The sequence below is a fragment of the Melanerpes formicivorus genome, unplaced genomic scaffold (genome assembly GCF_026170545.1).
Source record: "Melanerpes formicivorus ecotype bairdi unplaced genomic scaffold, bMelFor1.0.p_v2 SCAF_66, whole genome shotgun sequence".
Taxonomy (NCBI): Eukaryota; Metazoa; Chordata; class Aves; order Piciformes; family Picidae; genus Melanerpes; species Melanerpes formicivorus.
The window spans coordinates 1721668-1746664 of NW_027142418.1; the positions used below are offsets into that span (position 1 = coordinate 1721668).

At 50.9% G+C, this 24997-nt stretch overlaps 1 protein-coding gene across 3 annotated transcripts in view; it reads right to left on the minus strand.

Annotated features, from left to right (window-relative positions):
* Positions 1-2512: 2512 nt before the first annotated feature.
* HDAC11 (histone deacetylase 11) overlaps positions 2513-24997 on the minus strand; it is a 40209-nt gene continuing 17724 nt past the window's right edge. Inside the window, exons 4-10 of one of the 3 annotated variants that reach the window (XM_068162629.1) lie at positions 23920-24036; positions 18463-18505; positions 14586-14662; positions 10230-10292; positions 7902-7998; positions 6947-7125; positions 2513-4050 (exon numbers count right to left, since the gene is read on the minus strand). In XM_068162629.1, the coding sequence (XP_068018730.1) occupies positions 3808-4050; positions 6947-7125; positions 7902-7998; positions 10230-10292; positions 14586-14662; positions 18463-18505; positions 23920-24036 (819 nt within the window). In that variant the 3' untranslated portion in view covers positions 2513-3807. The remainder of the gene's footprint in view (positions 4051-6946; positions 7126-7901; positions 7999-10229; positions 10293-14585; positions 14663-18462; positions 18506-23919; positions 24037-24997) is intronic. The other 2 variants (XM_068162630.1, XM_068162631.1) reach the window with 2 other exon arrangements.

Below are 24997 nucleotides of genomic sequence, written 5' to 3' on the forward strand. Positions count from 1 at the left end.
CAGTGGCAGCCCCAACCCAAATGGTCTCCCCCTGGCAGCTGCCAGTGCTGTGCCGCAGCCTGGCACCAGTGGGCTGCTCGTTATCATGCTGCCACTAAAGAAATGGCTGTGAGCTGCTAAGGTGTGGGGGGGGCTGCCTCCAAGAGCAAAGCACCCAACTGAGGCAGCAAAGAAGAGACTTCAGCAGTCTCCTCTCTCCCCAGGATAGCCTGTGCACATTCAGCAGGTTGCTCACAACCACATCCAGCCTGGTTGCAAAATCCTCCAGGCAGGAGGCTTCCACCACCTCCCTGGGCAACTTCCCTGGACAGTGTGCCACTGTCTCACCACCCTCATGGGGAACAACTTCTTCCTAACATCCAATCTGAAGCTTCCCATTTCTAGTTTTGCTCCATTGGTTGGTCTCTTCTCCCTAGTAACAAGTGATAGGATAAGAGGAATTGGCCTCAAGTTGCACCAGGGCAGGCTGAAGTTGGACTTCAGGAGGAACTTTGCTGAAAGAGTTCTCAAACCCTGGCACGGGCTGCCCAGGGAGGTGATCGAATCCCCATCCCTGGAGGTGTCCCAGAGACACACAGAGATATGGTACTGAGGGCCACGGTTTAGCACCAGGCTTGGCAGAGAGAGAGAGTGCTTGGACTGGTGATCTTGGAAAGTCTCTCCCAACCAAACCAATCCTGTGATTCTATGGTTCAATGTTTGTGACAGCCCAGATACAGGTGAAGTGCAAAGAAACGTCAGTCAGCACTGTTTGACAGCATTTTAATCTCCTCTGAGGGAAAACAAACCAACCATGTTGAGACAAACAGAAAACACTTTGGAGAAGGATCCTATGGTGCTGTGGCAGGGCTCCAGTCCATAGAAATGGAATCCCTAGTTCTGCACAACTGATAGGAAAGAGCAACCCCTGTCAGGAACAGCAGACAGCGTAGGGAAAAGAACTTTCCCACTTAGTGGCCCTCTGATGGTCCTGCTAGGACGAAATGTCAAAGTGCTTTTTGTGGACAGTGTTGCAGCTCAAGATCAGTGCAATGGGTCAGAGCTGCTTCAAAGCAAATATTGATAGCAGCTGTGCAAGTTTAGCCACAGAACCAACCCCACCCATCTCCGAATCCACAGCCAGGGAGGTGAGTGTTCTAATGAAAATCAAGCATCCCTTAAGTAGCTTTACACACCCATTCTACTGCAGGACAGCTCTCGGGCTGCCTTCACAGAAAGGTTCAAAGCTAAAGGTGAAGCGAAACCTGTGCTGCAAATCGATAGAGTGCCTGGGAGTTGAAAAAAGCTCTTGCAAAATACACAGCTTAGTAGCTTTGCCACCCAAGGTTACAAACAGTACCGAATGCAAAATGCACTGACTGAAAGCAGCCCAGACCTTACAGCTGGGCACTGAACTGCCTTCTGTGCACTATTTTGTTCCCACATCCTCCTGGAAGCTCCCAGATGAAGTCAGCACGGGAACTGACCGTGGCAGCAGCACTGTGTTCCTATCTGTAGATCTGAGAGCTTGGGCACCGACTCTGCCTGCAGTTAGTACCATTTCTCTTGGAGCAAATATAAACCACAGTTCTGGCTGGGGAGCAGAACCATCCAGATGGACTCTTTGCTGTCTTGTAGCTGACAAGCTGACAACAACGAAATATACCCTAGGCTTCTACTGCAGATTTCCTGCAAGGACTTGCAGAACTCTGAAACTAGCTTTGACTTTGTTGTAGCTTCTCTACCCTGTGCTCTACAATGCATAGTAACCACTGGTGTTTCACATGCAGGCCTCATTTTATAGTTTCATAGTTTCATAGTTTCATTCGGGGTTGGAAGGGACCACAAGGATCACCTAGTTCCAACCCCCCTGCCACGGGCAAGGACACCCCACACTAGATCAGGCTGGCCAGAGCCTCAGCCAGCCTGCTCTTAAACACCCCCAGGGACAGGGCCTCGACCACCTCCCTGGACAACCCATTCCAGGGTTTCACCACTCTCATGGGGAAGAACCTCCTCCTCACATCTAGCCTGAATCTCCCCACCTCCAGCTTCATTCCATTCCCCCTAGTCCTATCACTACCTGAGATCTTGAGAAGTCCTTCCCCAGCCTTCCTGTAGGTCCTCTTCAGATACTGGAAGGCCACAATTAGGTCACCTCAGAGCCTTCTCTTCTGCAGACTGAACAGCCCCAACTCCTTCAGTCTGTCCTCATAGGAAAGGTGCTCCAGCCCTCTGCTCATCCTTGTGGCCCTTCTCTGGACACCTTCCAGCACCTCCACATCCCTCTTGTAATAGGGGCTCCAGAACTGGATACAGTACTCCAGGTGGGGTCTCACCAGGGCTGAGCAGAGGGGGAGGATCACCTCCCTCGACCTGCTGGCCACACTTCTCCTGATGCAGCCCAGGATCTGACTGGCTTTGCGGGCTGCAAGTGCACACTGAGAGCTCATGTTGAGCTTTTTGTCCACCAGCACCCCCAAGTCTCTCTCCTCAGGGCTGCTTTCCAGCCAGTCACTGCCCAGCCTGTATTTGTGCCTGGGATTGCCTCGACCCAGATGCAGGACCCTGCACTTGGTCTTGTTGAACTTCATGAGGTTGGCCTGTGCCCACCTCTCCAGCCTGTCCAGGTCCCTCTGGATGGCCTCCCTTCCCTCCAGCCTGTCTGCTGCACCACACAGCTTGGTGTCCTCAGCAAACTTGCTGAGGGTGCACTCAATGCCACTGTCCATGGCACCCACAAAGATGTTGAATAAGACAGGTCCCAGGACTGATCCCTGAGGGACTCTGCTTGTCCCTGGCCTCCACTAGGACATGGAGCCATTGACAGCCACTCTTTGGGTGCGGCCATCAAGCCAGTTCCTTATCCATCTAGTGGTCCACCCATCAAACCCATGTGTCACCAGCTTGGAGACCAGGATGTGGTGCGGGACAATGTCAAAGGCTTTGCTCAGGTCCAGGTAAACGACATCAGTTGCTCGCCCCTCATCTATTAATTTTGTCACCTGCTCATAGAAGGCCACCAGGTTGGTCAGGCAGGATTTGCCCTTGGCAAAGCCATGCTGACTGCTCCCAATCACCTCTTCACTATTCTTTTGAGCGAGTAGTGACTCCAGGAGGATCTGCTCCATTTCAGGAGAGGCAAAGCCCAGAGTGCTAATGCTGAGCCCTCCTGCCTCATTTTCATACCCAGCCAACGGCATTTCCTAGTTTACTTATCAGGGTGTTTATAAAGAGCATTTAAGTCACTACCAACAAAAGCAGGAAACCAGAAATTAATGATCTCTTGTTGTCATAGCCGTGGTTTGAAAGCTTCTCAGCTGAACTGGTTTGATACTATTGCACTTCACTTGAGTGTTAAACCGAGAGGTGAAGCCTGCCCAGAACTCCTTTTCTAACAACATTTCCATTTACAAGGCAACAAATACAATGCAGCAGCTAAAAAACCCCAACCAAAGAGCACAAGATGCCAGTAGGTTTAGTTCCTATTTCTCCCACCACAGTCCAAACGGCATCATCTGATGGAAGCCTGGGCAGTCTTTGGGCACAGTTCTTTCCACATCCTGGAGTACCCCTAGCAATGACAGAAGCAGGTCAAGCTTTTGACAGGGATGTTAGAAGCCAAAAGGCAGCAGCTGTGAGGAAAGGTCTCAATGAGCTTAAGAGGATTTGTTGCTTTGCTCCAGGAGTTAGACGCTGCTCATGATCCCTACTGTGGTGCTTTACAGGCATGCTGAGCCTTTGAAGGATGTTCTGCTAACCCCGGTAACAATGCGGAGACTTCCTGCTCCTAACCCAGGAAGTTGTTCCCTAAAATCCAGGACCTTGTCACTGCAGTGACAAGTTGCATAAGTCTTTAGCAGAATCTCTAATCATCTGCTCTACCTTGGGGTTTCCAGCCCCACCGGTTGCTAGCTCCTTGTCGATCAGCCCCAGGCTGTGCAGGTTGAGGATGGAATCGGCAATGATCCGTGCTGTCCTCTTCTGGTAGCCTCCAGATGTCACCATCAGGATGGGGATTCTGCGGCTCCTGGCAGCCCTGAACACAACTTCATCTCTCTTCACAATGCCCTGCAAGTTGAGATCAGTTACCAAGTAAACCTCCCCGGACCCAGCGAGACAAAGAGGTTGGTTCAGTTCTCACCGATGGTTTATGGGCTTGTTGTGTGGGATGCTTAATGAGCAGCGAAGCCCTGCATGGTACATGCAGGAGAGAACATGCAAGTCCCACTAGCAGCTTGGGATGCACCATCATTAAAAAAAACATAAAGGAAAAGGAGCAAATCAAAAATCTTTGACTTGGTCTCAGAGGACACAACAGATAAAAGTCTTCACTTGAGATTCCTGGTAGAAGAATTGCTGCTCCAAGGCCATAAAGTCTAAACTGGTTTAGAAATACCCTCCCTGAGGAATTGGGACTGGGAAAGATGGAATGAAGTTCAAAGTGCTTTGGTTTGTGCTCAGCTTGCACAGAACCCTCTGGCAGACCTTCAGTAATTTCATCAAGAGAGAGCTGCAGAAGAACCAGAAATTCAAATCAGACTTTACCCCTTCATGATCACTTGCTGAATGAGAACCTTCCAGCTCCTAAAGAGAAGCTGATGCCAGGAGAACCTGTGACTGAAGGGAGACATGGAGCAATTGGAAATGCAGACAAAGAAAAATAAATGTGGAATAACCTCTTACTAACAGAGTGTGTGACTAAAACATAACAAAGATTGCTCCCAAGAGGCACTGCACTGTCACTGAACCCACACACCAGCAGGCTCTGATTCTCCTGGGCTTCCAACAAGTCCACGTGGGGGCAAAGAGAGCAATCAGCAATGAAGAGAGTGCCATAAATAGGAGGCATAATTAACCCATTCAGCTCCTCAGAAACAAGACTAACCAACACAACAGACAGCAGCTGGCAATGGACAGCTCCCAGTGGCTGCAAGAATTGGAGACACAGCCAGACACAAAGAACGAAGGAAGCAGCAGCAGCAGGGTCACAGCAAAGCCAATTGCACTTCTCAGACTGCTCAGCCTGTCAGTGCACCAGGCAATGAGAGCCACTGGCAAAGAGTTCATCACTAGCAAAGCATTCTGGGGAAGGATTCAGCTGACAGGTAGCTGAGCAGAGTGTTTGTAAACCCAGCCAACAGCTTCTCTTCGGTAAAGCACAATGGGAGTAAAGAACAACAGCTGACAGCCCAGGCAAAGGGAATGGAAGAATTCTCTTAGGAACAGATCCTTGAGGAAGGAACAGCATTCCAGAAGGAGCTGTGCAGCCCCTGAGGAGCAGGGCTGGATGCAGCAGGCATCACACCACACAGGCACTGGGCACAGTCCCTACTCCCAGCAGCCCAACTGCCTAATCCCTGCTGCAGCATCTCCAGTGGCTGAGCCTGGAAGAGCTGCTGGGCAAACCCAGGAGTTGATTCCAGCATTTGGGTGCTACCACAAAAAAAGTGATCAGGTGGGAATGGAGCCTGACACAGCTCCCACTTGCAAGCAAGGAGAAGAGGAACCTTGAACTTTCTGGCTGAAGAACTACCACCAGTGGCACTCTGAGCAGACACGCCTGGGAGCAGCGTGAGCACTGCAGCAAGTAGTTAGAACGTGAATAGCATCTAAAGGGCAGGGCTGCAGGCTGGACTCATGAACCAGGCTCAATGCCCTCAGTCCTGGCATCTTCAGCTTCCATTTCTCCTGCTGCCCACTGCCTCCCATGAAGCTCTGCTCCACCAAAGGAGGTCTTCCACCTCAGGTCATACCCTGTGTCTTTACATGGAGACAGGCTGAGAGAGTTGGGGCTCTTCAGCTTGCAGAAGAGAAGGCTCCAGGGAGACCTTAGAGCATCTTGCCAGTACCTGAAGATGGCTACAGGAGAGCTGGAAAGGGATGTTTTATGTTTTACAGGGTGAGGGGTGATGGCTTCAGACTGGAGAAGCTGAATTGAGACCAGACAGAAGGAGGAAATTCTTCCCCAGGAGAAAGGTGGTGAAGCAGTGGAGCAGGTTGCCCAGAGAAGCTGTGGAGGTTCCAAGCCTGGCAGTGTGCCAAGCCAGCTTGGATGGGGCCTTGAGCACCCTGATCTAGTAGGAGATGTCCCTGCCCTTTGTAGAAGGGGTTGGAACAGGATAATATCTAAGGTCCCTTCCAACCCAAACCACTCCATGATTCTATGATACTCTCTCCAAGGTCAAACCCCAAACAAGCTCAAGACCCCCAGCTCTTCCTTCCTCCACAGATACTTTTACACAGCCATGCACACACAAGCTAAGGACTGGAGTGGCTCCCAAGTTATACCTTGAGTCCATCGAGGACTTTGGAAGGCAGGCAGCAGTGGAAAGGCTGCTCAGAGACAGTCAGAACAAGGAAATGCATAAGGGAGCCAAGGAAGGCAGCAGGGAACTAAAGCTCTGTGCAGCAGCACTGAAGGACAGCAAATCAGTATGGAAACTAAAGATGCACTGATGGCTCTGTCAGAGGGAATCCAGGAGCTCACAGAGCAAGAAAGCAGTTTCCTGTGCTGGTCTGGTGGGCACTGAAAGAGAATCAAATGTCAAAGCAGGAGAGAGGCAGAACCCAGGAGCTGTCAGAGAGGGAATCATTCAGAAAAAAGGAAGAAAGATGAGATCAGTAAATTTGTTTGGGAAAAGCAGACTTGTCATATCAGGGTGGGGAAGCCTTCTGTGATGCCACACAGGATAAATGAAGTCTGGTACCAGACTGGGGAGAGAAGGCAAAGTGAACTGGAGAAGGGAGCAGAAGAGGAGGAGGAAAGGGAACAGATCTGTTCACTTGCTAAGAACACACATCCAGTGTGGAAATAGCTGTCTCTGGTTGCAGTCTGTGTGTTCAAGAGCTGTGTACTTTAGAGAGAAGATGAATGAGGCTGGAGCAGACACCTGAACAACAATCACTAAGAGATAACAGTACCTAGTGAGGAGTCTGGAGGCATCTGAGCTCACATCACACAAACCTGAGGGGAAACAGCAAGTCCTCCCAGGGGATCTCCATCCAGAACATCAGTCCCAGCATTGTACACAATGATGTCAGGCTTTAATTCATTTAGGGCTCCTTCCACGTGAGTGTGCACCTTCTGAAGGTATTCTGTGTCCTCTGTACCCCACTCCAGTTCCACCTTGCGTTTGATGGCACCTAGAAAGAGAAGTGTGGTGAACTTCCTCATTAAGCCAAGACTTGCTCTCAAAGCAAGCGTGCTGTTTAGGCAAGCCAGAGGGAGAGAAATGTCATCATTTGTGGAGACTTAGTACCTGCACTGCATTGCCTCAGACCCTTGGATTATTCACCTGCTTGTTTTCCAAGCAGTCCAGGTAATCCCCACAGCTGGCATTGCAGATGTGCTGAGAGCCCTGGGGCTGTTGAGCCTGGAGAAGATCAACCCTCAGCAAGAGCTAAAGGGTGTGGGGCAAGAGGCTGGAGCCAGACTCTTGTCACTGGTGCCCAGGGACAGCACAAGGGGCAATAGGCACAAACTGGAAGCCAGGAGTTTCCATCTGAACAGGAGGAAAAACTTGTTTGGTGTGAGGGTGCTGAAGCCCTGGAGCAGGCTGCCCAGAGAGGTTGTTATGTCTCCTCTGGAGAGATTCCAAACCCCCTCTGGCCATTGTGATCCTGGGCAAGCTGCTGCAGGTGCCCTGCTTTAGCCTGGGGTTGGACTGGATGATCCCCAGAGGTCCCTTCCAGCCCCCACTATCCTGGGACTCTGTGAAACTCCTTCCCAGAGGGAAGGAAAACAGTGGAGTATTGCCAGTGCTGTGAGAGATCACAGGGACCGCTGCAAACCTGCGGTTCAACGTGAGGTACAAAAAGATGATCTCCTGAATCTTGTGGTAAGGCAGATTACAGAGTGAAGGAAGAGTGAAGGAGTCGTTTAGCAGCACAGCAGGCCCTGTCCATTTTGGAACACTCACGTTTAGCAAAGCCATCCCCTGGGTAGATGTATCTGTTGTAGACATCCAGGATGTAGACCCGATGGTCGTCCATGAAGTCCCTCTCGTGGCCGTTTCCCTGCAGGACAGGCACAGTGAGCTGCTCCTGCCACACACTTCACTAACCTCGGCCTCCTCAAGGCATGAAGGCCACACACATCTAAGGTGTGCAACTCCTGAACCAGTCTCTTATTGAGAGCCTCCGAGGTTATTCTGAGGTGTAGAGTGTAGGGGGCTTTGACAGGATCCGGGTGAAAGCTGCAGATGTTATCAAAGGCATCATCCTTACATCTCTGTGGAAGTAACTGGCAGAGGTCTCAGAGCACAGGTAAGAAACCCACACAAATTAGAAGCTGTTTGTCTTCAGCAGCACCACAAAGGCAGCTGTGACTACCAAATAGATCTCTCATCTTCCTTTGTGCAAACCAAAAAAGTCCCTTTCAGCTGCTGTGGGGACACTCCTGCTCTTCCCCAGGGGTTCATAAAGAAAGCAAGCAGACTACAGCTCTCCTGGGCATTCAAGCCTTGGGGAGAGATGTAATCCCTGGAAAAATCACACACCCTCAAGACCCTGGAGTTGGGCAGGTTGTTTAACACCAGGAATTCCCTCCAGAGAGGTTGGGGGTTGGGGGTATAAAAGTGGACACTCAAGAGAAAAGCCCAGTTCTGAGTATTCCCCTCCCTCATTTCTGAATTTAAACAGGATTCTTTTGGGCTCTCATTTAGATGCCCCCACACACTGCTATAAAAAATCATCTTTGTAACAACCCCTAAGTTAATTTTGTTGCAGAGAATCACACAGGACCCCCAGCCCCTACCCCCAACAGTATTTCATCGAGGCCATAGGAACAGACACTTCCACAGAGGTATCTTCTATTGTTCAGTGACACAATTCATGGCCCATGCTGGTCAGGTGACCTCATTGTGGCCTTCCAGTATCTGAACAGGATACAGGAAGGCTGGGGAGGAACTTCTCAGGATCTCAGGGAGTGATAGGACTAGGGGGAATGGAATGAAGCTGGAGGTGGGGAGATTCAGGGTGGAGGTGAGGAGGAAGTTCTTCACCATGGCTGAGCATCTGCTACAACTTCCCCTCCTGGAAACAAACAACAAACCAGAACAAGCAAAAGAAAGAGTCCCTGGGCTGAAGCTGGTCAGTGTGCCTGGGAAAGGGGAATGGCAAGCTGAATTCTGTTTCCTTCTGTTAAAGAATGGCAGCTCCTACTGACTTCTGCAGCACCTTTGGTCCACAGACTGTTCATGGACAGGAATCTGGGAGCAAGAGAGCCTCTGGGTGAGCCATTTTCTTAGGAAGGGTGAACCTCCCCAAGCACCAAGGGCTGGGACACTTCCAGGAGAGCATCTGCACACTTAAGAAGGAGCTGCTGATCTAATGCTTCACACACCTCCCCCTGCCCAGAGAGGAGAAAAAGGGCTGCTTTGGTGAGCAGAGTGGGACTACCAGCATGACACCTGAGCATCAACACAGATCCCAACAGGTGTTGGAAAAACAAAACAAGCACCCAAAAAAGTAAAGACCCCCCCCCCACCCCCCCCCAGGCTGGCAGAGATGGCTGAAGGGAATCATGGCCACAAACCACCTCTCTAGTGCTCTCTCTCCCCTCATGTCCTGCTGATTCTAGGATGCCTTAGCTTGCAGACAAGAGAAATGACAGAAGGTGGCAAAGGTGCAGCCTTGAGGCTTCCTCTCTGCCATGGAGAGGGTTGTTCACACCCACAAAAGGGCTGTTTGCACCTCATAAATGATCTCAGTGCTTCAGGCTGGACCTAGTTTGGTGCATTCACTACCTTTCTCCAAAGGTCATTTGCTCCTCTCAGGATTTACTCTGGAAATGCTGCCAGAGCTGAGCTCTCAGCACCCACAGTAAATCTCTGCACCAGCTGGGGAGTGATGGATCCTTCACCTCAGAAGCCTGCAGCCAGGCTTCAGCCACCGAGGGTCAAATCCATTCCTGCCAAGGCTGCTGCCATGAGCACAGCTCTGAAGCAGCTGCAGTTCTGTGTTGGTTGGTTCCTCTTGGGACTGAGCTGCCCTGGACACCCTGTCTGCAGCTCATCCTTTTCCCTCTCACCACTTGATGGGGCTGCAGCTCAGCTTAAAGTCATCAAAGTGGCTCCAAGCAGCCCTCAGACCAGCAAGGAACCAAACTGTGCAGCTCCCATCACCTGCGGTTCCCTTTGTGCGCTGGGAGCTGAGAGCTTCAGCTGCTAGTGAAAGCAAAAGTGTTTGTCACAGGCTTCTGCTTCGAGCAAAGCCATCTGCAGCAGGGACACAGCTCAGCTACTCACCTGGTGAGCATCCAGATCAATGATTGTGGCTTTGGACACCCCTTGGACTCTTTCAAACAAGAACTGGATGCAGGAGGAAAGAAAAGGTGGAAAGAGTTCTGAAGTTAGGTGGCAGATTGAAGCTTGCACGGTAAGTTATTGCTGAGATCTGGGGGCAGTTCATTCACCAAATAAACAGCTAAAGGATTCCAATAGCTGTAATTACAACAGCTCTGGCTATTGCACATGGAATGAGAACTCTGGTGGCTGTACAGCAGAAGAATCAATACATTCCCACCAGATGAAATGCATGAAATGTGCATTTCACAGTCCTCTGTGCAGGTAGCTGCCTACCAGTAGACAAAGCCAGTGGAGAGCAGGAAGATTTCTGCTCCTCTCTTCCTCCCACCAAGCACTGGACACAGCACAGGACTTAGGATGTGTCTCCCTACAGCATCACACACTGACTGCTGAAGCAGACTCCCCAGATGAGGCACAAGCACAATGGCACTGGAGAACATGGAATCACAAGGAATGTTAGGGGTTGGGAGGGACCTCCAGAGATCATCCAGTCCAACCCCTGCCAGAGCAGGATCACCTAGAAACACATCCTAGGGGGGTTTGGAATCTCTCCAGAGGAGTAGACTCCACAACCTCTCTGGGCAGCCTGCTCCACAGCTCCAGCACCCTCACACCAAACAAGTTTCTCCTCCTGTTGAGGTGGAGCCTTCGGTGTTCTTACTTGTACCTGTTGTTCCTTGTCCTGTCACTGGAAAGAGCACCACTGACAAGAGTCTGGCACCCTCATCCTGACACCCACCCCTCAGATATGGATAGACATTGATCAGATCCTCTCTCAGTCTTCTCCAGACTAAACAGCCCCAGGGCTCCCAGTCTTGCTTCACAGCAGTGATGTTCCAGTCCCTTCATCATCCTTACAGCCTCTGTTGGACTCTCTCCAGCAGGTCTCTGTCTCTCTTGACCTGGGGAGCCCCAAACTGGACACAGGATTGCAGGTGTGGTCTCAGCAGGGCAGAGTAGAGGGGGAGGAGAACCTCCCTAACCCTGCTGGCCACAATTTTCTTGATGCCCCCCTGGACACCACTGTCTCTCACAAGGGCACATTGCTCTCCCATGAAGAACTTGTCCACCAACACTCCAAGTTCTTTCTCCATGGAGCTGCTTTCCAGCAGGATGACTCCTAGTCTGTACTGGTGCCTGGTGGTGTTCCCCCCCAAACATGAGAGAACCCACAGTAACAAACCCTGCTGCTGGCTTTGCACAGGCACAGCTGCAGGTCCCTGCCTCCCTCACAGGATTCTAAGGCTGACTGTGGTACTGCTACTGTCAGAGGGTGCAGTGGAACCAGCCACAGCATGGGGTTGTTCAGCCTGCAGAAAAGGAGGCTGAGAGGAGACCTCATTGCTCTCTACAGCTCCCTGAAAGGAGGCTGGAGCCAGGTCGGGGGAGGCCTCTTCCCCCTAGTAACAAGTGTCAGGATAAGAGGAAATGGCCTCAAGTTGCACCAGGGGAGGTTTAGGTTGGACATTAGAAGAAACTTCTTCCCTGAAAGGGTTCTCAAAGCCTGGCACAGGCTGCCCAGGGAGGTGGTTGAATCCCCATCCCTGGAGATGTTTCCAAGAGGCAGAGCTGTGGTGCTGAGGGCCATGGTACAGCCCCAGCCTTGGCAGAGTTGGTTGGGCTGGATGATCTTGAAAGTCTTTTCCAGCTGAAGCAATTCTATGGTTCTAAAGGAACAGCAACATCTGTGGGTTGGGAGAGGGTGGAGCAAGAGCTGCACAGGTCCCAACTCATTGAGGGGCTGACTTCATCAGACACAAAATGAGGCTCATCACCAGGAAGAGAAAACAGTCACTGTGGTGGCATCCAAGTGTATGAGTCTAAAAATCACCATGGAGGCAGAGCTGCTGTAGGGGCTGGCTGCATTAAAGCCTCTTTTAGTAGCAGACTGCAGACTCTATTCCACATCTGCTAAGAAAAAAATATTTTTTGTATTCTTTGAGTCTTAACTTGGCAAGTTTCCATCTTGAAGACAGCCATGGTTTACCTGGAGCTGAGCAAAGCCTTCGACACTGTCCCACACCACATCCTGGTCTCCAAGCTGGTGACACATGGGTTTGATGGGTGACCACTAGATGGATACAGAACTGGCTTGATGGCCAAAGAGTGGCTGTCAATGGCTCCATGTCCCAGTGGAGGCCAGGGACAAGCAGAGTCCCTCAGGGCTTGTTCAACATCTTTGTGGGTGCCATGGACAGTGGCATTGAGTGCACCCTCAGCAAGTTTGCTGAGGACACCAAGCTGTGTGGTGCGGCAGACAGGCTGGAGGGAAGGGAGGCCATCCAAGGGCAGGGTCCTGCAGCTGGGTCGAGGCAATCCCAGGCACAAATCCAGGCTGGGCAGGGACTGGCTGGAAAGCAGCCCTGAGGAGAGAGACTTGGGGGTGCTTGGGGAGGAGAAGCTCAACATGAGCTCTCAATGTGCACTTGCAGCCCGCAAAGCCAATCAGATCCTGGGCTGCATCAGAAGTGTGGCCAGCAGGGCAAGGGAGGTGATCCTCCCCCTCTGCTCAGCCCTGGTGAGACCCCACCTGGAGTACTGCCTCCAGTTCTGGAGCCCCTATTACAAGAGGGATGTGGAGGTGCTGGAAGGTGTCCAGAGAAGGGCCACGAGGATGAGCAGAGGGCTGGAGCACCTCTCCTATGAGGACAGACTGAAGGAGTTGGGGCTGTTCAGTCTGCAGAAGAGAAGGCTCTGAGGTGACCTAATTGTGGCCTTCCAGTATCTGAAGGGGGCCTACAGGAAGGCTGGGGAGGGACTTCTCAGGATCTCAGGTAGTGATAGGACTAGGGGGAATGGAATGAAGTTGGAGGTGGGGAGATTCAGGCTGGGTGTGAGGAGGAAGTTCTTCCCCATGAGAGTGGTGAAGCCCTGGAATGGGTTGTCCAGGGAGTTGGTTGAGGCCCTATCCCTGGAGGTGTTTAAGCCCAGGCTGGATGAGGCTCTGGCCAGGCTGATCTAGTGTGGGGTGTCCCTGCCCATGGCAGGGGGGTTGGAACTAGGTGATCCTTGTGGTCCCTTCCAACCCTGACTGATACTATGATACTATGGTAATGCCTCAGGAATTTGTCCAAGCTGTCAGCCACTCTGACTCCTCAAGCTGTATGTTAATGCTAGAGAAAACAGAGCACCACGGATTGCTGCTGTACACAAAGGAGGCTGCCGTGGCCTGTCGTATGCTGCAAGCAGTACAGCTTGGTGATTCTTCCTGCTGCCTCAGAGCCATGCTGGCACACAACCCTACCACACTACAGCTGAGAAACATCGGTCCTAATTGCAGGAGGCTGCTGCTCCAGCCTTTCAGCAGCTAAATGCCACCTGGATTCATTCACACCTAGGGATTATTTTGGAGACAGCCACATTTTTATTCCTGAATGTGAACCCCTCTGAGCACTGTGCAGCACAGCCTGCTTTAGAAAGAGGATTTCTCTCCCTGCATTCTTCTTGACTATAACAACTGAGCCTACTGGGGGATTTTCAGGTTCAGTGGAAGGCTGGGATAATTATCCCTGAGGAGATTAAAAGTCACTCTGCTTCGATTTGGAGTGGTTAGTTCATAGAATCATGGAATGGGTTGGGTTGGAAGGGACTTTAAAGGTCATCCAGTTCCAAACCCCTGCCATGGGCAGGGACATCTCCCACTACCCCAGGTTGCTCAAGGCCTCAGCCAGCCTGGCCTTGAACACCTCCAGGAAGAAGGCAGCCACAGCCTCCCTGGGCAAGCTGTTCCAGGGTCTCTCCATCATCATCTCCAGTGTCAGTCTCCCCTCTTCCAGCTCAAATCCATTGCTCCTTGTCCTTTTACTCCCAGCCCTTGTCAAAAGTCCCTCCCCAGCTCTCCTGTAGCCCCTTCAGGTACTGGAAGGCAGCTCTAAGCTCTCCCGGGAGCCTTCTCCTCTCTAGGCTGAACAGCCCCAAATCTCTCAGCTGTCCCCATAGGGCAGGTTCTCCAGCCCTCTGATCATCTTTGTGGCCTCCTCTGGACCCACTCCAGCAGCTCCAGGTCCTTCTTGTGCTGGGGGCACCAGAACTGGATGCAGCTGGGTTTTTTCCCCAAGGATTCTATCCTTATGCAGTTGCAGTGACTCCTGCAGCTCTTTCCTTCCTGTTAACAACACTGCACATGTGTTCTGTTGTGCAGTACCAAGTGCCACACCACCTTCCTATACCTTTCCATGAACAGATGGGAAGGGATTTTTTTTCTCCCATTAAGATGTAAATTCTGAGTGTAAGTGGGTTCTCTTTCTCTCCATTTGCACAAATAGTAGAACATTCTGGTTTAAGAGCACTGCTTACCTTTATAGCCAGGGTGATATCAGCATATGCACAAAATCCTCCACCTTTGTCACTGGAGCAGTGATGGAAACCACCCCCTGAACAGACAGGTGTTGAAGAGGTGAAAAGCTTGACATTAAGGACCATAGATGGCCTTTACAGCCAGAGATCACTTGGATGTCAGGCATCTCTTTAGCAAATTCCATGGCTAGAGCTGGTAAACCCTCACCTAGCCACACAAAACATCTCCTGGGGCTTCTGCCCTTCTGTGTGGCCAACCAGACCATCAGGTAAAGCATGCCTGGATTCAAAGGAATGGTTGCTCTCATCTAGCAGCCACCCTAAGGCACGTGGTGCCTCCATGACAAAGCTCTGCAAGCTCTGCTCTCCCCCCCGTGCTGAAGTGCAGAGTGAAGAGCGTGGGGCATGCAGAAGGGGCAGGTGGGAAGTTGTTTCCTAGGCTGAACAACCCTGTGGTAGTCTGAGGCTATGCCTTTAAAGATTCTCCGCAGATCTTGAGCAGAAAGCAGTAAAATGCAAATAAATCACTACTAGGTGTAAAAAGGATGATCATGATGGTTCTAAACAATCCCATTGGAGAGGTCACAGACTGCAACCAGTTGTACAAAACAACCTTTCTCTCTTTCAGCTCCTTGGCTCTGGGAGATCCTAACTTTGTGCTGTGCTGGCTTCTGCTGACTTCAGGCTGCATTGTTTTGGCCAAGTCTAACAAAACAACTCTGCTCTTTTCTCTTGTCCCTTTGTGTCCAGGGGAGCAGGAGAGGGGCAGGGAGTAGGAAGCTATTTGCTCTCCTGCTCTTTGGCCAGGGGGGTTCTTGTGCTGTTCATTAATACCTGTAAATATTGCAAATCCTCTGGATTTTGTACCTGTTCTTTGCATTTCATTGTAGATTGGAATTGTGCTTGTAAATGCAGCTCCATTTGCTTTCGGTTCGGTAAATGTAATGCTGGGGGGGGGGAATTTTCAACCCACCACAAACCCCAACCCAAAGAGTATGGGGTCAGCATTGTCTGCACATGCCCCTGTCTTCTGCAAGCACTCAGACCAGAGGAAGCTTTAAGAACTCTTCTTTCAAACAAAACCATTTCTCAGGGGAAAAAAAAAAGAACTCCTAAGGCCTCTCCCTCCCAAAGCTCTATTTTATATATCAGAAAGCAGAATTCTTCCTGAGGAACTCACTACAAGTATCTAAGGAAGAAAGCTGCCAGGCTCCCTTTAGGTATCAGTCAATGTGATGAGATCTGGAGGTTGGTTTTGATGCCTACTGCATGTTGAACAGCCGACATTCGCTTTGGAGATGCTGCCCGTTAGGGACGACAGAAACCCCCCAGATGAACACCGGCAGCTGAGCCTTGCAGGCCACACAACACTGCTTGAGGAGCTGGCTGGTTGTGCACTGCTCTTTGCTAGCAGCAGGAGAACAGATTTACATTCACCAGATCCGTCAGGATTCACTCATTCAAGCCTTTCTCAGGAAAAAAAAACACTGCACAGCCAAAAATAGACACCCAATGTCACAGCTCTGCTCTGCAGCCTGGGAACCAGGCTTTGAGCTGCTGGAATAAAAGCAGCTGAGGATGAAAACCCATCCAATGCATGAAAATCACTTCAGAATGTAAGGAAAACAAAGATTTCCTTGAGATAGTTACACTTAGCCCAAACTTCTTGGGTTTTTTTTGGCACTACTTCAGCCAAAACACTTTGCCTCAGCCATAGCTGTGCCCAGCTGGGGCCCTTCCCTCTCTCCTGCCTATGGGATCTGTCTCTAGCTGGGGCCATTCCCTCTGTCCTACCTATGAGATCTGTCTCTAGCTGGGGCCGTTCCCTCTGTCCTGCCTATGAGATCTGTCTCTAGCTGGGGCCCTTCCCTCTGTCCTGCCTATGAGATCTGTCTCTAGCTGGGGCCGTTCCCTCTGTCCTGCCTATGAGATCTGTCTCTAGCTGGGGCCCTTCCCTCTGTCCTGCCTATGAGATCTGTCTCTAGCTGGGGCCCTTCCCTCTGTCCTGCCTATGAGATCTGTCTCTAGCTGGGGCCCTTCCCTCTGTCCTACCTATGAGATCTGTCTCTAGCTGGGGCCCTTTCCTCTGTCCTGCCTTTGAGATCTGTCTCTAGCTGGGGCCCTTCCCTCTGTCCTGCCTTTGAGATCTGTCTCTAGCTGGGGCCCTTCCCTCTGTCCTACCTATGAGATCTGTCTCTAGCTGGGGCCGTTCCCTCTGTCCTACCTATGAGATCTGTCTCTAGCTGGGGCCGTTCCCTCTGTCCTGCCTTTGAGATCTGTCTCTAGCTGGGGCCGTTCCCTCTGTCCTGCCTTTGAGATCTGTCTCTAGCTGGGGCCCTTCCCTCTGTCCTGCCTATGAGATCTGTCTCTAGCTGGGGCCCTTCCCTCTGTCCTGCCTATGAGATCTGTCTCTAGCTGGGGCCCTTCCCTCTGTCCTGCCTTTGAGATCTGTCTCTAGCTGGGGCCCTTCCCTCTGTCCTGCCTATGAGATCTGTCTCTAGCTGGGGCCCTTCCCTCTGTCCCACCTATGAGATCTGTCTCTAGCTGGGGCCCTTCCCTCTGTCCTGCCTATGAGATCTGTCTAGCTGGGGCCCTTTCCTCTCTCCTGCCTATGAGATCGGTCTCTAGCTGGGGCCCTCTCCTCTCTCCTAGCTATGACATCATGCCTTTACCTGGGTCCCTCTTTTCTTTCCAAACCCTACTGTAATTAAAAATCATTCAAAGCATTTCCATTCACTTGAAATCTCTATTTCCTTTCAGCTAGGCATTTGCATTTCATTCAGGTAGGGCTTTTAATTTATCACACTAGGAATTTGTAGTGATATTCAGCTAGGAATTTGTATTTATTCAATGAGGAACCTGTATTTTCATCCAACTAGGGATGCCACTAACCCAGGAATTTGTACTTTATTAGACTGTAAATTTCTACTTTATTAATTTCTACATTAATATTTTCCTTAATTACCAAGTATTTCATTGTAACACTGCAACCCAGCTGCTAGTGGATGAGAAAAGAAATGCACTGCTGCTTTCCTGTGTTTCCCTTTTGAGTCGAGGTTAGCACAATCCAGTCCCTTTCTGCTGGTCTGAACATGCTCATGCTGCACAGACCCAGCAGGACTTCCACCCCACCTCATGCTGCACAGACCCAGCAGGACTTCATCCCCACCCCATGCTGTACAGACCCAGCAGGACTTCAACCCCACCTCATGCTGTACAGACCCAGCAGGACTTCATCCCCACCTCATGCTGTACAGACCCAGCAGGACTTCATCCCCACCTCATGCTGCACAGACCCAGCAGGACTTCAACCCCACCTCATGCTGCACAGACCCAGCAGGACTTCATCTCCACCCCATGCTGTACAGACCCAGCAGGACTTCATCCCCACCTCATGCTGTACAGACCCAGCAGGACTTCATCCCCACCTCATGCTGTACAGACCCAGCAGGACTTCATCCCCACCTCATGCTGTACAGACCCAGCAGGACTTCATCTCCACCCCATGCTGTACAGACCCAGCAGGACTTCATCCCCACCTCATGCTGCACAGACCCAGCAGGACTTCATCCCCACCTCATGCTGTACAGACCCAGCAGGACTTCCACCCCACCTCATGCTGCACAGACCCAGCAGGACTTCAACCCCACCTCATGCTGCACAGACCCAGCAGGACCTCCACCCCACCTCATGCTGCACAGACCCAGCAGGACTTCCACCCCACCTCATGCTGCACAGACCCAGCAGGACCTCCACCCCACCTCATGCTGCACAGACCCAGCAGGACTTCCACCCCACCTCATGCTGCACAGACCCAGCAGGACTTCCACCCCACTCTTTCAGGCCCCATTTTTTAATGCACTGCTTTTGTACTTACCCACATTGATTGCCCAACCTTGATCAACAGCAAGTTTTCCTGCCTTGAGAAAGTGACAGTGAGAACTTCAGGACAAAGGAAGAAGCCATCTGACAGTGTCTGCTCCCACCCCAACAGCAACCCGGGGCACTGGGACGTGCCCACTGAACTTCTGGATGGTTTTACCACTGCAGATCTCAGATACCAACCATACAAAACTATCCTTGGCAGAATTAGTTGGAACAACACAAAACAAAATGTGCTCTCTCCTCTGTATTTCATTGTCTGGCAGCTAAATAGGTCTAAAAGTAACTGCACTCTGCAGAGATGGTCACTGACCTCCAGCATGGAAAGGGAAAAGGGAAAGCACAAGTGCGGGAAGAGGAAAAAGCCAGCTAGCATCTCCTAATGTCCTTCCTGCTCAGGGAAAAATAGGAAGAATTGAGAATAAAAATACTGAACCCCCTGAAAATAGGTCAAAACAGTTACAGCTGGGGGTGGGGAGAGGAAAATGCCACATTCTGCCATGTCCTGTGACTTCTGTTAGTCTGCAAGTGCTCTAACAGCACAGTCCAGAGGAGTAGCAATCCTGCTCCCTCCACTATGGAGCAGCTGTGCCTGTGTCTCTCCTTTGAACTCCAATGACATTCAGGGAAGTAAAGGATTGGCAGAGAAGAGATAGGCAAGGATTAAATGGTGAGCCCTTAACTGAAAAAAATTACTTATCACAGAATGCTTTTGCTTGGAGGAGACCTTTCAGTAGCAAGCATGAATCCTGCACTGCCAGGTCACCACTAAACCATGGCCCCCAGCACCTGAGCAGAGGTGACAGATGCAGCTGGTGAGCAGTGTGGTGTTTTGGGAATAGCTACAGTTGATGGCACAGTGCTGGGATGCTGGGCAAATGAAAGGAGAGGAACAGGACTGATTTGACACTTGGGGAGCAGAGTGAAGTGTTGAGAAAGTGACAGACCACTGTGAGAAAGGGAAGAGATGCTGTAGTATAACGTGGAGAAAAGCTTTCTAGTAAAATTTTGGAGATGAATGAGCATAAACTCCTCATGTGCTAGGAGCAGATGAGACAAAGCAAAAGTCAGGACAAAACTACTTAACTGGTGTACTTTAGATTGTGTCATCTGGAGGGTCTGACAACGACCACCTTGTGGTGAAGCCTTGGCCATGATCCTGCCATACTGATTGCTTTATATTTCCATGCCTGGCAGGTGTGCAGAGGTACAAGCCAAGCACTATGTGGAAGGAAATACTAGTTGTACATGGACATCTTTGCTGCAGTGGCTAAGAAGCAGAACTAGCTGTTTCCTTCTGAAAATGCAGACACATCAAGTAACATACACTTCAAAGATAATCAGGGGTTTCCCCCCCCAAAAAAAAAATATCTGCTTATTGTTCATCAGGAAGAGTGTGGCCAGCAGGAGCAGGGAAGTCATTGTGCCCCTGTACTCAGCACTGGTTAGGCCACACCTTGAATCCTGTGTCCAGTTCTGGGCCCCTCAGCTTAAGAAGGACATTGAGACTCTTGAACGTGTCCAGAGAAGGGCAACAAGGCTGGGGAGAAGTCTCGAGCACAGCCCTGTGAGGAGAGGCTGAGGGAGCTGGGGTTGTTTAGCCTGGAGAAGAGGAGGCTCAGGGGAGACCTCATTGCTCTCTACAACTACCTGAAGGGAGGTTGTAGCCAGGTGGGGGTTGGTCTCTTCTCCCAGGCAACCAGCAGCAGAACAAGAGGACACAGTCTCAAGCTGCATCAGGGGAAGTTTAGGCTGCAGGTGAGGAGAAAGTTCTTCACAGAAAGAGTTGTTGGCCATTGGGATGTGCTGCCCAGGGAGGTGGTGGAGTCACCATCCCTGGAGGTGTTCAAGAGAGGACTGGATGTGGCACTTGAAGCCATGGTCTAGTAGTCATGAGGTGTTGGGTGACAGGTTGGACCTGATGATCGCTGAGGTCTTTTCCAACCTTATTGATTCTATGACTCTATACACAGCTTTGAAACCCCTCCAGGGAAGAGGACTCCACCACTGTCCTAGGCAGCCTCTTCCAGGGCTTGACAACCCTGACTGGACTTGATGATCTCTGAGGTCTATTCCAGCCTCAGTAATTCTGTGATTCTGTGAACCCTTTTGGGGAAGGCCTTATTTTGGCCAGGAAGAGGCAAGGAGGTGTTTAAGTGCAGTATCCCTGCAGTGTGATGGTAAACCAAAAGAGATATTACTAGCTAGCACGAAAAAAGAAATAACAAAAGAGAGAGAAAAAGCTATCAGCAGCTTATTCTTTTCTGTAATCATGGAAAGAACATTTCACACATCATATATGAAAGGAAATTGGGCCAGTTGAGAATTCTTCATCATCAATATTTATGTCTGAACAGTTCTAATTTAGTAGCAAGCAAACCACTGGGAAGGTAAACATCATCCTGTTATGGATGTGCTAACTTACCCAAATGAGATCTGCAGAAAAGATTGGAGGTTCTGAGCTAGAAAAGCCATTAAGTCACAGGGAAAGCACATTAGCTGTGATTTAGTTCACTTCCTAGGGATCCCTCACCAAAAGCAATCTTCCCAGATTGCTGCAAAAAATCATTAAAACCTGCAGAAACTCAACAGGAGCTTTCATGATAAACAGGACCAGCAGGAACGGCAGAAGATTGTGCTGCTGAGTGCTACTGTACCACTTTTATTGCCTGGTGAATCAAAGCTGCCTTGAAAGGACAGGCCTGCCTCCCATTGTGGAAATAAAAAGGGGCAGATGACAGCATGTGGCAGCAAGGCCCAGGCAGAAGGGAGCAGGGATGTCACCCCTAGCTCAGGAGGCAATCACAGGTGGTTAGTGGTGATCTGCTGTGCCCCAGGGCTTCCTTTGGAGCCAGCAGTGATCTGGAGGAAGGGATAGAGGCACCCTCAGAAAGTTTGCAGATGACACCGAGCTGGGAGGAGTGGTGGTCTGCTGGAGGGTAGGAAGGCTCTGCAGAGGCTTCTGCACAGGCCAGTGGGATGTGATTCTACAAGGCCAGGTGCTGGGTCCTGCATTTGGGTCACGACAACCCCATGCATGCTGCAGGCTTGCGGCGGAGTGGCTGGAAACTGCCCAGCAGAGTAAGACCTGGGGGTGCTGGTTGACAGCAGCTGAAGATGAGCCAGGGTGTGCCCAGGTGGCCAAGAAGACCACCAGCATCCTGGCCTGGATCAACAATGGTGTGGCCAGCTCCAGCAGAGAAGTGATTGTGCCCTTTCACTCAGCGCTGGTGAGGCCACACTTCAAGTACTGGGTTCACTTTTGGGGCCCTCACCCCAAGAAGGACACTGAGGGGCTGGAGTAGGTCTAGAGAAGGGCAAAGCAGCTGGTGAAGGGTCTGGAGAACAAGGCTGGTGAGGAGCAGCTGAGGGACCTGGGGGTGTTTAGTCTGGAGAAGAGGCTGAGGGGAGAACTCATTGCTCTCTACAGCTCCCTGAAAAGAGGCTGGAGCCAGGTTGGGGGTCAGGCTCTTCACCCTAGTAACAGGAGACAGGATGATAGGAAAGGGCCTCAAGTTGCACCAGAGGAGGGTGAGGTTGGACATTAGAAGAAAATTCTTCCCTGAAATGGTTCTCAGACACTGGCACAGGCTGCCCAGGGAGCTAGTTGATTCCCCATCCCTGGCGGTGTTTCCAAGAGGCAGAGCTGTGGTGCTGAGGGCCATGGTTTGGAGAGTGGTTGAGCTGGATGAGCTTAAAGGGCTTTGCCAACCAAAACAATTCCATGATTCTCTCTCCTACATGGCCACATTTCCAGCTAGTGAGCAATTAATGAAGACACCTTCCTGAAGGTCACACAAGCACAATGCCAAACATCACAGAGCTACTGACCAAGCTGGGACAGGTTTCACGCAAGTGGACTGTCAAGACCCTCAAGAAATATCAAAGGAAACTTTAGACTCCTCCCAATTCTTTTTCTCTTCTACCATCTCCTTCATTCCTCATAACTACTGTACAGAAAGACATAAAACATAATGAGAGAAGACTCAGCATCTTCCTACTCGGACAGGACCCTGCAGACCACAACCCTTCACCTCAGTAACCTCAACTGACTGCAGTCAGCACCGAAGGGAGCACTGACCAGCACCTGAAGTGATGCTGAAGGACCGGATGGACACAGCATGGAGCTACTCCTTTGTGAGTGACAACCCAAAACTATCCAGCACCTTGAACTGTAGGAAGCACATGAAACATGAATTCTTGCTTTTTACTACTACCCAGTCTGTAACATCTGGTTAATAAGACCAAACCACAAAGCAACCCAAACTACAAAGTCAAAGTACCCTGAGCTTCCCAGTGGTCCACAAGGCGACCACACAGAGACAACAGCAAAACCAGTTTGGTGCTGCCTCCAGCTCCTGTTGGTAAATTGCCAGGAGATAGATTTCCCAGAATCCCAGCATGGGGGGGACTGGAAAGGAACTCTGGGGATCACCCAGTCCAACCCCCTGCTAAAGCAGGGCACCCACAGCAGCTTGCCCAGGATCACAATGCCCAGGGGGGTTTGGAATCTCCCCAGAGAAGGAGACTCCACAACCTCTCTGGGCAGCCTGCTCTAGGCCTCCAGCACTCTCACACCAAAGAATTTTCTCCTGCTGTTCAGGTGGAACCTCCTGGGTTCCAGTTTGTGCCTGTTGCCCCTTGTCCCATTGGGCACCACTGGAAAGAGTCTGGCCCCATCTTCTTGCTGTCTACACTTTAGCTCCTTCTGAGCTGACATTGAGAAGACCTCCTCTGTCATCTGTTAAGATTTTTGGTAGCAGAAGCCAAACAGCTGGCAGAGAGTGACTCTAACACAGAATGCTAGAATGGTTTGGGCTGGAAGGTTCCAACCCCCCTGCCACAGCCAGGGACACCTCCTACTAGACCAGGCTGCTCAAGGCTCCATCTAGCCTGGCCATGAGCACCTCCAGGGAGGGGACATCATCAACCTCCCTGGGCAACCTGTTCCAGAGTCTTACCACCCCCACTGGAAAAAATGTCTTCTTAATCTCCAGTCTAAGTCTCCCCTGTTCCAGCTCAAAGCCATTGCCCTTTGTCCTATCACTACAATGCCCTGCTTGGACATTTTTTTCTCTTCTACCATCTCCTTCATTCCTCATAACTGCTTGGACACTGTGATCCTGGCCAGTCTCCTGTGGATAACCTAAACCAGGGTTTGGACTAGACAATCTTCAGAGCTCCCTTCCAAGGGCCACCATGGTGGGATTCTGGGATTCTTTCCCTTACTGTCATTCCTGCAAATGCCAGACCAGAAAAGCAGGTTTGTCCTTCACCTTGGGAGCTGCTAATAAATGTCAAACTTTGCCCATGTTTAGGACTCCACACCAATTCCTTTCCCCCTAGAGGTCTCCAGGGCTCAAGTCTCTTAGCTACATAAAATAGGACAACTGAGAGGTTTACAGGAATCACCGAGTTTAACTGGGATGAAGGTGAAGCAAGAGCACTTTACCATTATTGTTCCTCCTGTCTGGGTTCTCAGGGGTCTCAGAACTCTCCTCTGGACAATGAAATTGGGCAGAAAGGCAACTGGTGGAATCTCTGTGATTGTAGCCACAACAAACGACCACTGCAAGGGGGAAAACAGAAGATCCAATTAACATAGCCCACCCTGATGGTGACATTTAGGTCTCACAGCAGTTATCATGGAATAAAATCATAGAATAGTGCAGGCTGGAAGGGCCCTCCAAAGCTCATCCAGTCTGACCTCCCTGCACTCAGCAGGGACATCCCCAACTAGATCAGGCTGCCCAGGGCCTCGTCCAGCCTCCCTTGAATATCTCCAGGGAAGAAGCCTCAACTTCCATGTGCAACCTGTTCCAGTGTCCCACCACCCTCACAGTGAAGAACTTCTTCCTGATATCCAATCTAAATCTGCTCTTCTCCAGTTTGAAGCCATTGCCTCTTGTCCTGTCCCTGCAGGCCTTTGCAAACAGTCTCTCTCCATCCTTCTCATAGCCCCCTTCAGGTACTGGAAGGTTGCTATTAAGTTTCCCTGAAGCCTTCTCTTCTCCAGGCTGAACATCCCCCAGCTCCCTCAGCCTGTCCTCACAGCAGAGCTGCTCCAACCCCCTGAGCATTTTTGTGTCCCTCCTCTGGACCTGCTCCATCAGCTCCATGTCCTTCCTGTATTGAGGGCTCCAGACCTGTACACAGTACTCCAGGTGAGGTCTCAGCAGAGCAGAGTGGCAGGATCACCTCTCTGGATCTCTGGCAACACTGCTTTGGATGCAGCCCAGGATGTGATTTGCCTTCTGTGCTGCAAGCTCACACTGCCTGCTCATGTCCAGCTTCTCCCCCACCAGCACCCCCAAGTGCTTTTCCTCAGGGCTGCTTTCTCTCCCCTCCTCCTCCAGCTTGTACTGACAGGATTGTTCCAGCCCAGGTGCTGCACTTGCTCTTGTTGAACCTCATGAGGTTCACCTGGGTTCACCTCTGCAGCCTGTCCAGGTCCCTCTGGATGCCATCCTGTCTCTCTGGTGTATGGACAGCACCACTCAGCTTGGTGCCATCTGCACACTGCTGATGGT